Source organism: Lynx rufus, unplaced genomic scaffold (assembly GCF_022079265.1).
Source record: "Lynx rufus isolate CCGP_SWC_20201006 ecotype Redwood Valley unplaced genomic scaffold, mLynRuf1.p SCAF_17, whole genome shotgun sequence".
Classification (NCBI taxonomy): Eukaryota; Metazoa; Chordata; class Mammalia; order Carnivora; family Felidae; genus Lynx; species Lynx rufus.
Window position 1 is genome coordinate 26737191 of NW_025814831.1, and position 20082 is coordinate 26757272.

General features: G+C 53.3%; 1 protein-coding gene across 2 annotated transcripts in view; it reads right to left on the reverse strand.

Annotated features, from left to right (window-relative positions):
* Window positions 1-11091: 11091 nt before the first annotated feature.
* Window positions 11092-20082, reverse strand: part of LRRC74A (leucine rich repeat containing 74A) — a 32941-nt gene continuing 23950 nt past the window's right edge. The window contains exons 11-14 of one of the 2 annotated variants that reach the window (XM_047080306.1): window positions 18350-18496; window positions 15944-16051; window positions 15732-15814; window positions 11092-11939 (exon numbers count right to left, since the gene is read on the reverse strand). In XM_047080306.1, coding sequence (XP_046936262.1) covers window positions 11813-11939; window positions 15732-15814; window positions 15944-16051; window positions 18350-18496 — 465 coding nt within the window. In that variant the 3' untranslated portion in view covers window positions 11092-11812. Of the gene's footprint in view, window positions 11940-12007; window positions 13382-15731; window positions 15815-15943; window positions 16052-18349; window positions 18497-20082 lie in introns of those variants that run through there. The other variant, XM_047080307.1, reaches the window with a different exon arrangement.

The window sequence follows — 20082 nt, forward strand, 5'->3', positions numbered from 1 at the left end:
TGCTGATGTCACCCGGCGTTTCAGTGCTTCTGCTTCCCTATCTGCGAAAACGGGAGGGAAGCAGCCCGGGAGCCACAGCGCCAGCCTGAGCCGGGAGAAGGAAGGGGGCAGGAGGCGGTTGTGAGCCTTGAGAACCGGGACTGCTGCTGGGAAGCCCGGCCGGGACCCAAGTTTGAACAGATTAAGTTCATCTACCCTTCTGCCTAGGTTCTTGCCCCCTGACAAAAGCAAATCTTCACCGCCGATTACACCGAATCCCTCCCTTGCCCTTTCCTTGGGGTTTTACTCCAGGTGGGCCAAGCCCGAACTTCCCACAAGTGTGAAGGACAAAAACCTGATGTGAGGGAGGCCCGCCCTCTCCAGGCCTCCTGGGACATCTTCGTGGGAGGGGATTAGCCGCCTGGGATCCCGGGAGATGCCAAGGAGGGAGTCTCGGTGGCCTCAGGGACAGAAGGTGGGGATGTCGAGGCAGGCCCTGCCCAGTCTCCTGGCCTCTGCCTAAGTTGGCCAGTCCCTGCCAGGGAGGGCAGACGGCACTGGGCCCAGCTTCTGACAGCCAGGCCAGGCTCCAGGCTGGGCCCCTGGCAGATCCTGGAGGCTGAGCCTCCCTCTTTCCCCCTGCACAACACACACAGGGTTGGGCCCCCTCTCCACCCTCTTCTGGGAGCTTGGATTCTCCCCAGCCCTGGCCCAGGATGCAGGGCCACTCCCCTCCGGCCAGCTCTTTCCCGGCACCGTCTGACCCCAGACCAGCTGTGAGTGAGGTAGGGAGGCCGCAGGAGTCCCTGGCAGGCTTCTGGGGGATGAAAACTAGCAGTCTGCCTGGTCCAAGCAGGCAGGCTCGGGCGGGGGGCTGGGGGGGGGGGTGGAGGGGGTGGCGGGGGCAAGGCGAGCAGGCCCTGGCAGCATTCTGGAGGAATTTCTGAATTACTTCCTGGCTGGAGACCAGAGGCCAGAGCAGGCCTGGGCTGGTCCTGCTGGCTAAGGACCTAGAGGAGACTTTCTCCTGGTTCTGAGGCCTCACCACCTCCTGCCTCTTTGCCCCACTTCCCTCCGCCTGCCCGCCTCAGAACTGAAGCCTCCTGCAATGGCGAGTTCCAGCTGAGGGGGGTCACCAGTGCTCCCCACTACCTCATTTGTGCAAGAGGCAACCAGGGCCTAAGGAGGAGGGGCTTGTCCTCTCCTGGCCCCTGCCCTTCTTTCTTCTCGGACTTACGGGCAACCTGTTGAAGTCAGAGCCGTTCTCGATCTCTCCACTCTTCTGAAAACACACACTCCATCTGGCCAAGAGAGGAGGCCCTCTCTGGTTTCTGGATCTTCACTGTGTTGTTGCAGAGAGGATGGTGGGTTGGCTGTTCCCATGCTGACCTTCCACCTGGGAAAACTGAGGCAGCAAGGAGACTGGAGCCTCAGGATCCCATGCAGTCCCACCCACCTGAGACGACGAGGGAGGGCCGGCAGTGATAGCAGGGCTCAGGGGCTCCCCTTAGCTGCCCATGTGCGCCAGCCCCAGAGCTCTGGGTGGGAGGTCAGGTCCCCGTCAGTCAGCCGTCCTTCCCGAGGGGAGGGAGCAGAGGCCTGCAGGGCTGCTTTGCCAGCTCCAAACCAGGCCTCCACGTGGCCAAGTTGCTTCATTCTTTGTCACCTCTGCACAGTAGCCGGCTCAGCTACCAGCTGGCAGGGTGACTGCCCTTGGGGCCGTGGCGTCCCGAGCCAGGGGAGCGGTGGGACCTGGGTCCAGGAGTGTACTGACTCCGGAATACTGTTTTGACTCCAGGAGCTGAAGTTCGGCCAAGGTCAGGGAAAGCAGGCAGGCCCTGCCCGGGGACTGGAACCCACCCATTGGCTGCGTGACAATGCCCGGCCAGAGGGAAGGTGGGCCTGAAGGGAACAGAAACCAGCGCTGCTCCGCCCTGGCAGGCCCCGTGGGCGCAAGCCTCTGCAAGACCCTCCTTTCTGCAGCCTCGTCCCCAGGTTTCCAGGCCTGCAATCAGCCTCCTGAAGTGGAGGCTGATTGTGGCCACCATTCCTCCCATCAGGAGGCACTTAGGGCCTGGTGACGGGCTTAGTGGCCCGTGGGTGGTGTCTCATTTATTCTCAGAGAAGCCACGGGAGGTGGGTCCTATTGTCCCAGTAATGAGAGTCTGATTAACTGAATGACTGGTGCCAGTCCCCACGGCTGCCATGCTGTCCCGGAGCACTCCTACCATGGCGACGTTCGGGTGGCTGTTTGTTTCTGTGAGCCTCCCTGATTGTGGTTTCAGCTCCGTGTCACCCAGTGGAGCTGCTGTGTGAATTCACATCTGGCCGACTGTGATGCTTAAGGCTGTCACCCTCCTGCCACACGCAGCACCCAGCACGTAGCAGGACCTCATAGATGGTAAGGGGAGGAAGGAAGAGAGGAAGGGAAGGAGGGAGGAAGGGGGCGGCTGAGTGAGGACTGCGGCATAGGCCAGCCTGACACAAAGCGTGCGCCCCTAACCATTGGACGACACTACCTCGCTCTCACTGAGGGCTCCCTGCCAAGCTGACGTGGGTCCTTGTAGCAAACCCAAACGGGGCTCTGCACCCAGTCGAGGCTGGAAAGGGGGCAGGACTGACCTTGGCATCATGGAAGGAGCTTGGGGTGAGGAGGAATGACGCTTTGTCACCCTCGCCACCCCCGGTCAGGGTCCCTACCACTGAGCTCTTGGGAAGACCCCTTCTTCGTGGGAGACCCCATGGGCCAGCTGGTTCCTGGCTGACTTCTTGCCTCCCTAGCCCTGGGAGGCTGGGGTCTTGGCAGGTGGAAGAGTCTATCTCTGTGTGGGTGGGTAGCAGGGTGGGTGTCTGCAAGGAGGCCTGTTCTAGAAGAAACATCTGCGTTTACAGCATGTTTCCAATCTGGCCCCATGGAACGATTCAGTCCTCGGCTTTCCCCATGCACTTGGAATTTCTGCTTTCGGAGTTGTGCTGGAGCCACAACCTCTGGGCCAATACTTCTGTCATCTCAGGCATCTGTGGGCGTTCACCCCAGACGTGTTTACACACGGGCACTGCCAGGCGGCTGGGATGCTGTGTCCCCCAGAGCGGCTCACAGGAAACCCAACAGCTGGGCTGAGAGCAGGGATCCCTTCACTCCGTCTTCCATTCTTTCAATGTATTCATCAGATATCGCTGAGCCCCTACTCTGTGCCAGGCATGTTGCTAACTACGCGTGGAGATCGCAGATGGGAACACAGTCCCGGCTTCCAGGGGCTCTCAGTCCAGCAGGAGAGGGCCGTGTGTCACCAGACAGTGGTCGCACAGTGATGCTGTGCACAGGAAGCACGGGGAGGGTGATCTGTGTCTCCTAGGATGCTTTGGTACAAGTAACAGGACTCAACTCAAAGAAGCCTAAGACAGAAAGACACTTATTGGTTCATTTCACAGGCGAGTGTGAGGCAGGGTTGCCTAGCAACTTAGTGATGTCATTGAAGTCGGGCGAGTCCCATCTTTCTGCCCTGCTGCCCTCAGCCTTTTTGGTGATGCCCCCTCCAGTTCGCACGACGGATGCCACAATGTGAAGCATCACGTCCTCACACAGCCATGCCCAGGAGCAGAGTGGAAGGCAGGCTCTCTCGGTGCCTGTTCCTCTTATCAAAGAGGAAAGATTTTCCCAGAAGCCCCTAGTGGCCTGCCTTTCGCATCTCAGAACCCCATTGGGTCACATGGGCACAGCTCATTGCAAGGGAGGCTGGGAAAGCGAGGGCCAGGCATTGTCAGTTCTCACTAGAAGACAGGGAGGGGCACCTGCCTGCCCCCTGCTCCATTTAGTGTCAGTTTGTTGAGACTGCTACAAAGGAACAGTGTGGACTGGGTGGCGTATAAGCAACAGAAGTTTCTCTCTCCACAGTTCTGCAGGCTGGAATAATGAGGTGCCACCGCGTTTGCGGTCTGAGGAGCTGGTCCCTGGTTTACAGATGGCCATCTCTGTGTCTTCACATGGTGGGGGGGCAAGGGAACGTTCTGGGAGTTTCTCTTATAAAGGCATTATTCCCATTCATGAGGGCTCTACCGTCGTGATCTAATCACACCCCAGAGGCTCATCTCCTAATGCTGCCACCTTGGGGTTTAAACACACGGATTTGGGGGAGCACAAACACTCCATCTACAGCGGGGTTCCTGTGTGCATCACAGATTCGGCAGCACCCTTGGCCTCTACCTCCTCGATGCACCCTTCCCCAAGCTATGACGGCCAAAAAACGTCTCCAGACGTTGCCAAATGTTCTTTCGGGGTGAGGGGGTGGGATCACCCCCGGTCGAGAACCATCGATCTAGTCTTCCTTAAGCCATGTTGAGAAGCTAGGGAAGGTTGGCCCTGACTGAACTGAGCTCTGAAGAGGAGGGCTTCTGTAGCTGAGTGAAGGGTCCCCTCCCCCCTCCTCCCTCCTCCTCTCCCCGACTCTCCTCCTCCTCACATTCCGGCAAATGCATGTTGATAAACCCTCACATTTGTATACAGCTTTACAGTTCATAATGTGCTCTCGTTTATTTCCTCTTACTTGTTCCTCGGGAGGCGGGTGGGGGAGGGGTAGCGGGCAGCTACCCCAGCCGTGGAGACCATGAGGTTTACCACCTCTGGTCCCCTCCCAGCCCAAGAGTCTTTGGCTGGTGTGACAGCACCGAGCTAAGGACTCCTGCGGGGCCCCGATGGGAGATTTGATATTTAGGGCCCCCTCCTGTCCCTTTCTTCCCGTCGCTTTTGCCCTCAGCCTGTCCGAGCTCTCCCTGTCCTGCCCACCCACCGACACTGTTCCTAGGAGAGGTTTTGGAGTGAGTCTTTGTGGCTTGGCTGCTTTCCCTGCACCCTGGCCCCCCCCCCACCCCCCGTCTCTCTGCTCAGCCCCTCAGGGGCCTCCGCTGGTCTCCTGGCACTAAATGCCATCTCTACCACACCCAGTTCCCCCCAAGCATACACCCCTGTCCCGATGCTTCCCCCAGAGCCCATTCTTGGACCCGTGTGACTCCTCCCTGCACCATCTAATAACCCCCTGAATTAATTGATTTTCCTTCTCCCCACCTCCAACACCCGAATCTGCTCCTTCAGAGACTTTTCTGTTTCAGCGATGAAGACTTCATTCTTCCAGGTGCTCGGGGCCCCAAACCTTGGGTCACCTTTGGCTGCTCTCTTTCTGCACCGTCCACATCTTATCTGCTGGGGGAATCTTGTTGGCACCACCTTTAAATATACCCAAGGTTCTGCCACCCCCATCGCCTCCACAGGTCCCCCTTCACCTCTGGGTTATTGTAATAGCCTCGCAAGTGACTCTCCTGATTCTGCCCTTGAGTCTCTAAAGTCAGTCTTTTTTTTTTTTTTTTTTTTTTTGATGTTTATTTATTTTTGAGAGAGAGAGAGAGAGACTGAGCACAAGCCGGGGAGGGACAGAGACAGAGGGAGACAGAATCTGAAGCAGGCTCCCTGCTGTGCTGACAGCTCAGAGCCAGACGCGGGGCTAGAACCCACAAAATGCAAGATCATGACCTGAGCTGAAGTTGGACACTCTCCAGGCGCCTCCCTAAAGTCTGTCTTCACGCAGCAGCGGCCCAAACACCCTTCCAAAAGATGTCTGAGTATGCCCTCTGCTGCCCAAACCCTGCAAGGGCGCCCTTCACCCAGACCCCGTGTTCTATCCTGGCCTTCAGGGCCCCACCTGGGCTGGCCCTTCCCTCTCACCTCACCCCTCACACCGAGCAGTCTCCTCCCCTCACTCAGCTCCAGCTGCACGGGCTCGTTCACTGGTCCTGCACGGCTTTTGCTTGGGGCCTTTGCTCTCCCTGGAAAGCTCTTCCTCCAGACGTCCTTCAAGTCACTGTTCAAATACCTCTTTTTACACCCCCAACAATGCACCTCCTGAACCTCCTTCCCTGGCTCATCCCCCACCCTCATAGCTCTTATTATCTTCTAACTTACTGTATGACTCACTTATCGATTGTATTTATTGTTTGTGGTCAGTCTCTTCTTGCTGGAATGTCATCAACTCCATGTAAGGGATGGCTTTTGTTTTTACTAACTGATGTATCCCAACATACCCACAGCAGCCGTGGACACCAGTTAAGCCCCTAATAAATGTTTGTTGAATTTACTTGAAGTCGTTTACACTTTAGTATAAATAAATGTACGTAATTTCCCCCACCCCATCCCTCAGACTTGCATTCCCCACTAATTTTTAAGAAAAGGTTATTTCCTGCCTCACAGGGCCCTTACGAAAGGCATTTTAGGGGCTGTGAGTTTTACAGTCTTGAAATAATGGCAAGTGGATTGAGAAACCACTGTGAAGCCAGGACTCAAGGAAGAAGAGAGATCTCCCTGGTTCCTCAAAGGGCAGAGGGGACAGGCTCCAGGGTGTGGCAGAGAGGAAGGGACAGCGTCCTGCACACGTACCTGGTCATGGTGCGGCTTCAACTGGTTGCTCCGAGGACTGTGGTGGGGAGAGAGGGGTTGGAGCTGAGTCTTTCTAGCCTGTTTTCATGGCAGGATGGACTCAGGAGGCAAGTGGGACTCCCCATTCCCAAGCGTCTGGCCGCTGCTGGCGGTGATGCAGGCAGAGGCGGAATCACCTCCACCCCTAAAGAAGCTGAAAAGTCTGGAGCTGAGAAGACCGTCACTCAGTGAGACCCTCTACCAAGGCCTGGGCTGATGTTCAGGCCACTGTCAGCTTTTAGAAGATGTGTGGATTTCTCCCCAATTCCAAATAAACATCCACTTACTATACCTCATATTGTATTTGTAATTTTTTATTTCTTAAAGAGGTCCCCCAGATTGCAGAGCTCAGCCACCACAGAACCTGGACGACCCCTGGGTGGAGAAACTTGCTCTCCAGGCAGGTGGAGAGTTCCGGCCCATGCTCCTCCGGTATGACCAGTATCGCCGAAGCCGGTTGCACCGCTGCCCTTTTCGTCTGAATTTGATTTCCTGGAGCCAGTTTGGGGTCCTGCTTTCTTCTTCTCTACTCTCCCCAGACCCCCCACCCGACCCCACCCGACCCCACCCGACCCCACCTTAGAGAGCGGAAGCTTTCGGAGGTGGAGGATTTGTGAGGTTGGAGCGCCCTCTGCTGGGAAATCGGAGGTTCAGCCAGGAGAGGTACAAGCCGAGAGTGACCCGGTTTGGCCTTTAGGATGCCTGAAAGTATCCTTTCTTGCTTTCATCCTTTCTGGGGGTTAGTACACAGGTAAGCTCCTCTTGTTGGGCACCGACCCCCTCTTGTTGGTCATGGACATATTTAAAACATTTTTTAAAATGTTTATTTTTGAGAGAGAGAGAGCGAGAGCGAGCGAGAGCGAGCGAGCATGAGCGGGGGAGGGGCAGAGAGCGTGCGAGACACAGAATCCAAAGCAGGCTCCAAGCTCTGAGCTGTCAGCACAGAGCCGGACAAGGGGCTCGAACTCACAAACCGCAAGATCATGACCTGTGAAATCATGACCTGAGCTGAAGTCAGACGCTTAACCGACTGAGCCACCCGACACCCCCCGTTCCTGGACGTATTTGGGTACACGCACCATGTCTCCATAATTCAAATGTGAGCATACATTTGTACACACGTGCTCCTTTTCCATCATACCTTGGGCAGCATCTCTAGAGTGAGCTTTGGAGTCCACAGGTGAAGGGCTCAGTCCCCTACAGACTACTTCAGATGCCAGCTGCAATGGGGTCCCCTGGGATATCTGCACTTCTGATCTGCCAGCTACAACGGGGTGAGGGGGGTTCCCAGGACCCCCTCGGGTTTGATAACTCACTGGAACAATCCACAGAACTCGCGGAAAGTGCTATGATCATGAGTATAGTTTTATTAGAAAGGATCTGGCTCAGGGTCAGGCAAATGGAGGTGTGTGCAGGGCAAGCCCTGAAAGGGGGTGCAGAGAGCTTCCATGCCCTCCCACCCCAGGACATCCAGGTGTTCACCTCCCGTGAAGCTCCCCTGAGCGGCGCTGTCCAGACTTTCCACTGGAGTTAACTCTAGGGAGGCAGGATTGCACACTGGCTGCGCACTAGAACTCAATCTCTAACCACCTCTACTCCCAGGTTGGTCTTTCCCAGCTACCAGCATCCCTGAGCGATCTAAGGGCCCACTCAGCCCTCATTAGCATAACAAAGACAGTCTGGCCACTCAGGAAGTTCCAAGGGTTTTTATTATTTTTTTAGTTACTTTTTAAAATGAGACTCTTTTCTTTTTGATAAATGTTTATTTATTTTGAGAGACAGAGAGAGAGAGCATCTCAAGCAGACTCCACGCTATCAGCACTCAGCCCCATGAGGGCTCTATCCACAATCCTGAGATCATGACCTGAGCTGAAATCAAGAGCCTGACGCTTGGCGCCCGGTTGGTTCAGTCAGTTAAGTGTCCAACTTCGACCCAGGTCATGATTTCGCAATTTGTGAGTTCGAGCCCCGTGTCAAGCTCTGTGCTGACAGCTCAGAGCCTGGAGCCTGCTTCGGATTCTGTGTCTCCCTCTCTCTCTCTGCCCCTCCTCTGCTCGCGTTCTGTCTCTGTCTCTCTCTCTCTCAAAAATAAATAAACATTACAAAAAAAAAAAAAAAGAGCCAGACGCTTAACGGACTGAGCCATGCAGGTGGCCCCCAAGGGTTTTTAAGGCTTGGTAGCAGTCTGGGAGAAAAACGTGGTATGTTGATTTATACTACGACGCGTGTACACATACACACACACACACACACACACACACAGACACACACACACACACACACACACACACAGGAGTCTTGTCTTACTCATCCTGGCCACCATGGCAGCCAGCCGGTCAGCCCTCCTCCAGCTGATCCACAGACTCCCTAAGGTGGTGGCCAGACAGCAAAAGCAGTCTTCCCAGGGTCACACCATGGACCCTCCTTAAAGGCACCACTGGGCCTCAAGGTGGGCCTCCCAGCCTCCTGGTCCCCCTCCCCCTCCAGGATGTCTGCTTCCTGAAGGAGAACTGTTCCCTTCCTGTAGTTCAAGGCCACTGGTCTGCAGCCAGGATTTAGGTCGCAGGCTTGCCTTGCCAATCATTGTTTTCTTTTGCTTAAAACAAAACAAATCAAAACAAAACCAATCCAGAGCCCCCGCTTGGCAAAGCAGCCTGGTCCCTCGAGGACACTGCAGCTGCCACTGTGGCCACACAGCAACCCTGCAGCTCACCCCGCCGAGCCGCGGGTTCTGTATCCTGGCCCATCCCACCAGTACTGATGTGGAAATGTCGGGGTTTGGAGCTGACGGCCAGGAAATAATTCTTGAGACGTCTTGGGTGCAAAAAGGTGGTTTTATTAAAGCACGGGGACAGGACCCGTGGGCAGAAAGAACTGTGCTGGGGTTGTGACGGGTGACTGAATATATGCCTTCAGGTTGGGAGGAGGTTAGGGATAGAGTAATTCTCCAAGGTATTTTGGAAGCAAGGTTTCCAGGACTTTGAGGGGGCTAGCTGCTGTTAGGAAAAGGTCAGTTATTACTGTTTAGTAAACAGTCATGAGGCTCTTCAGATGTCTGTCAGTGAGCCATATGCTTGGAGGATGACGGTTAACATATATTTGGCGGGGGGGGGGGGGCGGGAAGAGATAAAGGAAGTTTCTAAAGGAATTTTTATATGTTAAAGTAGACTTAGAGGATTCTGGGAAGTAGGCTAAGATTGCCTTTTGCCTTTAGCAAAGTATCGCATTGAGGCAGCAGAGTTCCTGGCGAATGTCACTCTGCCTGTGTCAAGGACTTGTTGATGGGCTGTAGGTCGTAAGGGAATTTAAGTTTTCATTTGCCTGTGTTTCCCGCATCAGTCTCGCCACCGCTCTGAGGCCACGCATCCAGCTGCTGTGTTGCAGCTGTTAGAGAGAATTTACTGTGGCCTTTGGTTTTTGGGGATGCTAGCTCTGGATTCTCGTTCTGAGCGTCTGGTGGAGGTGTGATCCTAGGTCCCGGCTGCAAGTCACAGCCACCCCTCCCCCGAGGTGAGGCATTCCCAGCCGAGGAAAAGGGGTTCGGACCTCAGTGGCCAAGAAAAATGCCAGCTCTTTACCGTGTCCCCTGCGTTGTCCACATGGCGCTGCTAGTCCCTGGTCCACCCTCCTCCCTCTAATTCCTAAGATTCTGGATGAATTCTTTTGATTTGATGCAAGCCTTAAACCAAACCCTGAGATGAGAATACTTCCCATGATGTTTCAAAGGCCCAGTACTTAGATATTTCAAAGATGGCTGCTTGGTGTGGCCCCTCTTGTGCCCTGCAGGACCTAGGCCTCCCCTCCCCCCACCTCTCGGAAAGGAAAGCCACTGTGATGAGGTCATCCTTCTAGGAAGCACTTATTGTATGCTAGGCCTTGGGTTTCACCGGCACAATCTCATTAAATCGTGGGGGAGGGGAGACCATTATCATTTCTATTGACGGGTGAGGAAACGGAGATTCAGAAAGGTTGAGTGGCTCAAAGTCACAGAGCTGCTAAGTGGGAAAGCCAGGCGCAATTCAAACCTCAAAATGTCCGGTGCCAGAACCCCGTATGCTTAACTGCTTTATGACGCGGGTGCACAGAGCTTTCCATGTGCTTCCTTCTGTCTTCCCATCCCACCTCCCCTGGCACAATTTCTGCTCAATACTGGGAGCAGGGACGGCCTGTCAACCTGACCTTCAGCAATCAGCCACACTAGAACAGTATCTTCCGCCTTTGCCTCCCTCCTGGCCTGCAGCTCGTGCTTGCTTATCAATCTAGTTCCTCACTCTGTTGTAGACACAGTGTAGACAGAGTAAGTGCATTTAAACTCCCCGGTCTGGATGTGGAGCTGCTGCACAGAAGCCGCAGGGGGCAGGGAAGCACAGTGGGTAAGACCCCAGGGAGCCAGAGCTATATTGTTAGGGCCTGAATCTCCGCCTCCCCACTTACTAGCAAGAAAGCTTGAGTGAGATGCTTAACTTCTCCATGCTTCCGTTTCCCCAACTGTAAAATAGGATAATAAAGTCTTCCTGCACCGGGTTTCTGTGAGGAACAAAAAGCTACCACATGACGCTCACCGAATTAGGGCAGGTTAGGAGGGGCACAGCCAGGTGCTGATTCCCTCGCTTGTAGCCTGACCTCCTTCAGTGCTGGGCACGCAGTCCAATGCCTCTGGGTCATTTTGACCCGCTGGGCTCTCCTACTTTGCAAGATTCCTCTACCTCCACCTTGGGCTTGCAGCTCCCGCCCACCAGCCTCCAGACTGGGCAAGTTGATAGAGGATGAGTTCCTCGTGCAGTCCTATCCAAATGAAACACTGTCTCCTCTTGTGGTTTTGCGGGGCTCCAGGGTGGACTGACTGGGGGAGGGGACTGAATATTTACGGAGTTTTTACCCGCCCACCCCTGATTTTCTGCCTCACAGTACGGGTGCAAAGTTCCCTGTTAGAAACCGCAATTCACAACGAGGACATTGAGCGTTGGAGAGGTTTGCCCAAGTGTCAGGCTGCTGGACACTCCCGGGCTCAGATTTCATGTGTCGGGCTTTTGGGGGGTGGTGGGCAGAAGTTTGGGAGATCACAGAAAGTACAAAGGCTGCAAAGCGTTCTGTAAGGATATGGAAGCGGTGTGTTCACCAGGAATTTGAAGCTGACCTGACACCTAGTGGCCACTAGTCGGAATTACTCCAACTTTGGGAAGGTTCCCAGACTATTGCAGGCAGGTTTTGACTCTCGTCCTTCACTTTCTTGGGATTGGTAATGTTGAGGGTTGGCCTGGAGGATTGGGGGCGAGGGGGTGGATTTTAGCTTCCCTATATCTCCATAATTTCCCCAAAGCTACCCAAACAAAACATAACATTTGATCAGAAAATTGCTGCCTTTCATTTTTATGCAAGAGATGCATTAAAAGCATCTGGAGAAAACTTTGCTGTTTTTATTGATCCATAACATAATCCACAATTTTTGATACCCCCTGGCTTCATAGTCTTCAGGGTTCCACCCAGACACCAGCAGCTGCTGGACAAGAGACTTGGTGGGGGAAATTTATAGATTATAATAAACCTAAATGACACGGCTCCTGATTTTAAGGGGATTCGATTTATTTGTGGAGTCAAAGACATCTACATACCCTGACAAGTATGAGAGATGTGAGTTTCAGCCCACGAACCCCTTAGTGCATTTCTTTATTTTCTTTTATTATCCTAATTTTGACTCTGAGCCCCTCTGTCACCCAATTAATGGAAATTCAACTTCGGGCTAAGACCTTGAATAAGGAAGGGAAAGGGGAAAATGCACTGCGGGGAGGGGGTATAAATTATTTCAAATAATGATTCTGCCACACGGGCAGAGAGGCCTCAGCCTCCGCTCCAGCCCTGGTGAAGCAAAGGGAAAGCCAAAGGCAGTGACTGGATTCCGAGATGCCGTTTCAGCATGCGTCACACATCAGGGCTCTAAAGGGTCGGTTCCCGGTCACCCCCAAACTTTCCCACTTTTCCACCACTTGCCCCCCAAAATTGCCAGGTGAATGTGTTTGTTCACCCCATAGGTCTCTATTGAGCATCTCCTATGTGTCAGGCACTGTGTGGTGGTACAGCGATGTGTGATTCAGTCCCTGCCCTTGTGCATCCACAGAGACGACTGGCGGGGCTAATCAGAACCCGCCAGTTACCCATCCCCGCACCTGCTCAGCGCATGCTGTTCTTGACTATCCCTGCTCTTGTGCTCAGCAATTCGTGTCCTCTTAGCTTCCAAGGAATTTTAAAAAGAAATGTAGAACAGTATATTCCCAGAACAGATTGGGAAGCCTTAATTTCGGCTGTCCTACTTTTTTCCGATGGAAGCGTAAGGCTCCACGCTCAGGTGGCGAGGTGGCACCGGGCTATGACTACATGCCAGGTCTGTCTCCCATCCTGGGCTCTCTCCACATGACCCCTCAGCATTTGCTTCTAAAGCACCCCCCCCCCCGGGTGCCCCACGTCCTTGTTCCTGAGCATCTGCTCCCTCTCCACTGCCTCCCGCGTCTCCAAAATCTCTCTCCTGGATACAGTTTACATTTACTAGGATGACTGCCTTTGTGCACTGATCTCCAACACCACCCCCCCCCCCCAAACTGCTCTTTTCCTGCTGCCTAGCAACGCCATTGCATTCCCAATTTGTCTTCCGGCTCCTACTAAGGCCATCAAGGATGCGCCCCCTGCTGGTCGCCAAAACCAAAGGCGCTGCTCCAGTTGCGGGGGGTGGGGGGGGTGGGGGCACGCCACCTGCAGCCCAGAGACGTGGGGACCCAGGCAGACTTTATTGGCTCGCTCGCAGTCTGGCCTTGGTGTTTGTCTACGGAGGTGTCAGAACAGATCTTCGCCTCCTGAATGCCACCAATCGACTTGCCAGGACCTCTCCGTCGCGGCGACTTCTTTTCAGACCAGACTTGTTGCTACCGCTTCTCTGTTTTTAGGAAACTGGTTTGAAAGGTAAGGGGATAATGCTGAGTGCCAATGCCGCCTGATTGAAGGGAGTGTTTAGGCAGACTCAAATCCAAGCAGGATCATTTGTAAACCCATCGCAGCAGGAGGGTTGAACATGGGTAAGTTTTGGTGTCGGCCCGGGGAGGGGGCAGAAGAATCGGTTTTTGCCATTGGCAAGGAAGGGTTTAGCAGTCGACTGAAATTTAGAATGTGCACACCCTTTGGCCCAGCGATTGCCCTGGATCCGCTCCACCTTGTTAGAGAAACGTGTGGGCAAACACCATCTACAAAAGGATGCTGGTTATAGTATTATTTGTAGTAGCAAAACAATGGAAATAATTTAAATGTCCCTAACAATGAGATAAATAAGGAGACTTCTGTGCTATGAAATAGCACGCGGCAGTTAAAAAAGACTGAGATGGATCTAAATGCACAAACACGGAAAGATTGCCAAGACATACTGGAAGGCAGAGCAAATTCAGAGGAACGTGATAGCATGATTCTATTTAGGATAAACAAGAAACCGTGTGTTTGTCAGTGTGAGGGTACAATAATGTATAATAAAACATATGTGTACTCGGAGCCTAGCACATGCCAGGTAATGTTCTAAATGCTTTACAGGCATTAATCCATTTACTCCTCAAAAGCTCCGATGCCATGGGTACTATTATTAGCTCCACGGTACAGATGGGGAAATTGAAGCTTACGGAGATTGGGTAACTTGCACAGGAGTGGAGCTGGGCTTGGAACTCAGGCAGTCTGGCCTCAGAGCCCACGTTTTAAACCACGACACCACACACACTCACGTGTGCACGCACACATGCACACTCGATGGCAAGTATGGGAAAGGCACGGAAATGTGCGCTGGGACTGTTCATGGGAGGCAGCATGTACCGTGGAGAAGAGATAAAAAAAGAACCTTCACTTTCTTCTTGCTATACTTCTGTGGATTTAGAATTTTTACAAGTAGATATTATTTGTAACAAAAATGAAAATAAAAAATTCACGCAACAATAAAAATGACCGCTCTGCTCTTCAATGAGAATAGAGCTGAGGGACAATTTGAGGTGCCCACGAGAGACCGCCCCCTCAGTTCCCAAGACACGGGGACCCAGACCCCAGTATTGCCTCTTGATGGCCACTTGACCTCATCTGCAAAGCTGAAGGGTTTGCTGGACCTGGAACCTGGTCTCTTGGCCTCTGCCTGGGCACTTCCCACCAGCTTCCCAAGGACAACAAGCACCACTTTAGGGGGGGCAGGTGGGGAGTTTCAGGACAGAGACGCGGTGTGGGGGACGTGCAAGCCTGAGACATCTTCAGAAAGAGCCCCCTTGCTGGGTGACATGTGCCAGCCTCTTATGCACATTGTCCCTACTCTATCCTTACAAAGCCGCTTGGGTGCTGTGGTTACACCCCATTCTAAAGACTTGGAGACTAAGAGCCCTGTGAAGAGCTGCCCCCTCCCTAGAAGCAAGGTGTGCAGATGGGTCCGGCTGCCTTTCCTATCTTTGCCCTGGCTTCTCCCCGTGGCAAGTATTGAAGAGGGCACAGAACAGAGGTACAGGGTGGGGAGGCTCGGGGGGCAGGACCAGAGGGGGGTCCCTCTGATAGAGCTCCCTAAGGACTGGTGTCTAAGACAAGAGGTTGCTGGGTCAGTTGGGAGCCTTCATCCTTCACTGCGTACGGGTGATGACAGAACCGGGCACCTGGGCCACATATGGGTCGTGACAGTGCTGGGCACCTGGGCCACATATGGGCGATGACAGCGTCAGGCACCTGGGCAGGTTTGGGGCCCCACAGAGTACTTGGCCCGAGGTAGGGGCTCACAGGTGTTCTTACAGTTCTTACTGTTACACAGGCCCTTTCCTGTCTCTTTAAGGAATTGAGCCCAAGTCACAACGGCATCATCCCCTAGGCCACAGCAGAGCTGAGTGGCTGCAGTTTCCCAGCCACGTGAGGCTCACGCTTCTGCACTTGCTTCTTGCCCAAGTAATCCTCCTCTTTGAGCTACCCAGGCACCTGCCACAGACCTCTCACCATGCCAGGGCCTACCCACGTGCTCTGTTACGTCCCCTCCTACTTGGCTTTGACACTGTGTCCCCAGAATCTGGTCCCACAGCCAACAGCACACGGTTGAGGCTGCAGCTCTGCTGGGAGGGTGAATTGGAAGTTGAGGAGGAGGGCAGACAGTGGGGCCAGCCTCGGAAGCCAGGGAGGGTGCGGCCAGCTGCTTCAGGGGAGGCTGTACCTGATCAAATGTAGACACCACCGGGACGCCTTATAGAGAACTGGGGGCCTGCCTGGGGCAGAAGCAGGATAAGATGGGCGCTGGGCCTAGACTGACCTGAAGTTCACCATGCCTGTCTTCTCAGCCAGCTTCTTTATCAGCTCCCTGACTTGGTACGGGTTCATAGGGACCTTGTCCTGCTGAAGAAGTGGATGGAACATGCAAAGTCAATGGAGCTCTCTGCCTACCCCTTCCCAGGCCTAAACACACACACACACACACACACACACACACCCCACACTGGCTGTTGCCACTAGGGTTCAGCACACCTGTATCATAGCTTTCCGGAAGTCACCCACAGACATCATCATTCTTCCATTAGGGTTCAAGCTCTTGAAGAAGTCTATGACCGTGATTTGGTGCTGGTCTGCATAGCTCTGAGAGAAACCGGAGACACCAGAAGCAAATACTTGACTTTGTAACATCTATTAACAACACCCCACCCCATCCCCACCCTCCACTGCCACCTTCCGCCAAAAGGTTGCCCAGGCTCCCAGACCTGGCAGGCCCAAGGAGGTGAACTTGAATAGAGACCTAGAGAAAGAGTAGGAATGAGTACGACACTGAGGACAGGAAGAAGGGTGTTCCAGGCAGAGGAACCTGCACGTGCACGGGCCTGGAGCTGAGTGAGAGCTAGTGCAGAGAAACAGGGGGAAATCTTGTGGGGCTGGATTTCCGGGAACCAGGGGGGGATGGGTAGGTGGAGAGGGTGGGGCTACAGAAGACCTCCCTGTGGTGGCAGCGTCACCACCTTTATTTTAGTCCCTTGGGCTTGACGTTTTGGAGTTATCATTGGCTCGCTCCTATCATCACAGGCCTCCCTTCTCCCAGCACACACACACACACACACACACACACACGCATACTTGCCCACATGCACCATGTGCCCAGCCATTTACCAAATCCTGGAGCTTCTCCATTAGGGGATCCCCTACATCTGTCCCTCCACTTCCACTGCTATCCTCAGGCAAGGCACCATTCTAGAATACTAGTTAGCACACGGAGAATACTACCATAGTGCCTTCATTAGCATTCCCACTCTCATATTTACCCCCTTCAGTTTATTTCCCTCCCCATTGCCTGAAAGGTTACTCTTTGGTCCTACCGGATTCACCTTACCCACCGCTCAGCAACTGTAGCTGGCTCCCGCTCCCTGTGGAATCCAACCCCAGCCCTGAGCCTAGAATCTGAGGACTGCCACATCTAGCCCCAGCCTCTCTGGGTAGCCTTGACTTCCAGGCTTTGCAGGAGCCTGGAACCACACGGTTCTCCTGCTGGAGCCACATGGTTCTGTCCCCATCTCCCAAGCACACTGTGTGCACCCTGCTCTGCTCCTCTGCTAGTGGGAACCCTCTCCCCAGAACTCCCTCCCTGTCACTGTCACTGACCTGAATTCTTTCTTGCTCTTCAAGACCCTTCCCCAGGACGTGTCCCTTTCTGTTTGCCTAATCCCACAGTGGCCTCTAATCTGGATTCAGATGGTATTTGTTGCCTTGGTCACTCATTTATTTTTTATCGTATGATGCTTTCTATGAGAAGTTACTGCATCTGTCCCATCTTTGCAACCAGATTGTTGCCTGTCCCTTCTCCCCAGAGGGGAAGGACTGTGTTTTACATCGCATATCTGGCTCAGTTTCTAATTGAGATTCCTATGAGATCCCTAGAGATTTCTATGCTGTTTTAAGCAGGGGTGGGGCTCCCGCTTTCCATCCGAGATCTCCATTCCTATTCCCTGCATCATCTTCCTCCCCTTGCAAAACAGGTTTCCCCTCGGTTCCATCTGATGTCATCTGACTTGTGAAGGTACTCAATACCCCCCCTTGCCTTCTAGAACTTTCCACACAACAATAATTGCCATGCAGAGCTCTTCTGTTTAGTCCTGGAAACTGAGGCACAGAGCAGACCAACCAAGGGGCAGGAGGTAGCCCCAGCGGCACACGTCCTCTAGAATCTACATCTGCATGGGTATCACCCCAGGTAGCAAGCAGTCTGTATCCAGCTTCCCCGTCAACTCTGCCTCCAGTGAGAGCCAGGCATGGGAACACCAGCCTGGGCTGGGCGCTACTCTGTGAGGTGGTCAGACCAGAGGAGCTCCCTGGCAGCTCTAAAATTGTCTGGGTTTTCATTTCCATGGTTTTACCTGCCTCCTGTGATCTAAGACTAGAGCCAGGGGCAGGTCACCACTAGATATAAAGGATCTGAGGGTCCCACTTTAGCTGGAGCCACCAAACCGCTGTCTTCACCACAGGGGTGTCTTGGCATCCTTACTGGCTATTGGAAAGAGCTGGCATTTGTTGGGCGCTTATTATTGGCCAGGCATTGCTCTAAGCACTTCTTGTGTGTTATAGAATTGAATCTTCACAGCAGCCCTCCCGGGGTGAGTCCTATCGTTATGCCCATTTTCCAGGTGAACAGACTGGGGGCACAGAGAGCACAGCGACTTGCCTTCAGCCGCACATTAACAGGTGGAGGAGCCTGGCTGGTGGAAACCATCCTGTTCCAAGCCCCTCCCTCTTCACCCAGATCCCAGATCCCCTCTTCCTGCTGAAGGGACCCAACATCCACAGGGAATATTCCATGTCTGAGACATTCCCTGTCAGAGAGGACTGTGCAGACACTTCGGGGGAGGGGAGACGCTGGTCCTTGGGGTCTCTGAGAGGAAAGCAAGGGCTCACCTGGATCAGTTTCATGGGGTTTGTCCACAAGAGCAGCTCCTTCTTGGCAGAGAGGCCTTGCACCGCCTTGTACGTCACGTCCAGCTGGGGGTGGATGGCACACACCCCATCCAATATTTTTACGAACTGCTCAGACACCAGCACATTCTGAGGAGGGGAGAGAGGGGACCCATCGTGAGGAAGGCATCGCCCGCTGTTGTAACATCTCTACCCCCACGCCCATCCCCCACCCCCCTGCAGACCAGCCGCCCCATCCAAGCCAAAGGCAGAGAGGTTTTTTTTTTTCGTTTTTTGTTTTTTGTTTGTTTGTTTTTGTTTGGTCTTTTCCAGCTTGTTCTGCAGTGCTGCTTCTAGACTGGGAGAGTTCATCTTTCCTAGGGCTTGTGATTTGACTTGTAAAGTTTGCACATGAGTGTGATCAGATGTCCTAGTTGAGTGCCAGCAGCCTGTGTCACACACGGTCAGCTTGGCTCTGCTCTTAGATGGCGAGCATCGGTGTCTGCATGTGACAGATGAGACACAGCTATGGGGTTAGGAGACTGGTCCTGAGGCAAATGTCCTAAAATGTCCATTTCTACACCAGTGTTGGTCTTGGGAGCATGTGCCCCGGACGAGGATCCCTCATTCCAACCACCCTGTCCTGGCTCAAAACCCATTGGGAACTCCCCTTTTGGAAGTGCCCTCAGAGCTGGGTTGTAGGCCACAGGAGAAGACATGGTCTATGAAGCAGTGTTTGACCAAACTGGGCCTTCACTGGTTCAGTCAGCCTGCTTCACTCCTCAGATGTGGTTCTGACCATCTTCTGCCACTTCAAATAATGAAACTCATGCTAAAGGGCTGACGGCTTCCCCCATCCTGATTTGTAGATATTCTAGAGAAAGTTCTAGAAGCAGTGAAGGAATTCCAACGCTGTTTAGAGTCACATCAGGAGAGATGATAAAAGAGAAGGAAAAGGCTAATTCAGACCTGTCTGTCCTGGTAGGTAGATGTTGAAGTCCTAACCCTTGGGAACCTGTGACAAAATGCCAGTGTGATCCCAGCTTGTGGGTTTCTGTGCCATCTGGGGCCTCAACAGCACCATTTCTAACATTCCCTCAGACACCAAAAGAGTGCCTGACTCCATGCCTTCCAACCTGCCCTGGGGGCGGGGGGAAGGAGGGAGAGCAAATGCCAACAAAATCTGGACACATAACTGAGACCCAGAGGCAGGGTGGGGTGGGAGCTAAGGCAGCCTCAGGGGTACAAGGTCAGAGCTGTAGGATGAGCGTAGAGAGAAGCCCCCTAAGGAGAAACCGACTGAACCAGGGGACAGACTGAAAAGAAAAGCAGGTATGTTTTTCTAATGTTTTATAATCTGTGGCAAACCTAAGTCCAAATTTTACTTATTATTTAAGTTCCAAGGTGTTTGGGTTTAAATATTCAAAATATCATCACTGATATAATTGTAAGGCATTAAAATCTTGGCAAAACGTCATATTTGTGTGGCTTTAAAATAACACAAGACTTTAACACTGCACTAGAGTAGGAGGCAGAAGCCTCGGCTTTACTCTTTGTTGTGCTTTTCACTTGCTGTGTATTCCTGGGCAAGTGATCCAACCTCTCTGTTTCAGTTTCCCTGTATGTAAAATGGGAAAATGAGGGAAAGTTCTCGTTATGGGTTGAATTGTGTTCCCATCAAAAAGATGCTGAAGTCCTGGGGCGCCTGGGTGGCTCAGTCGGTTAAGCGTCCGACT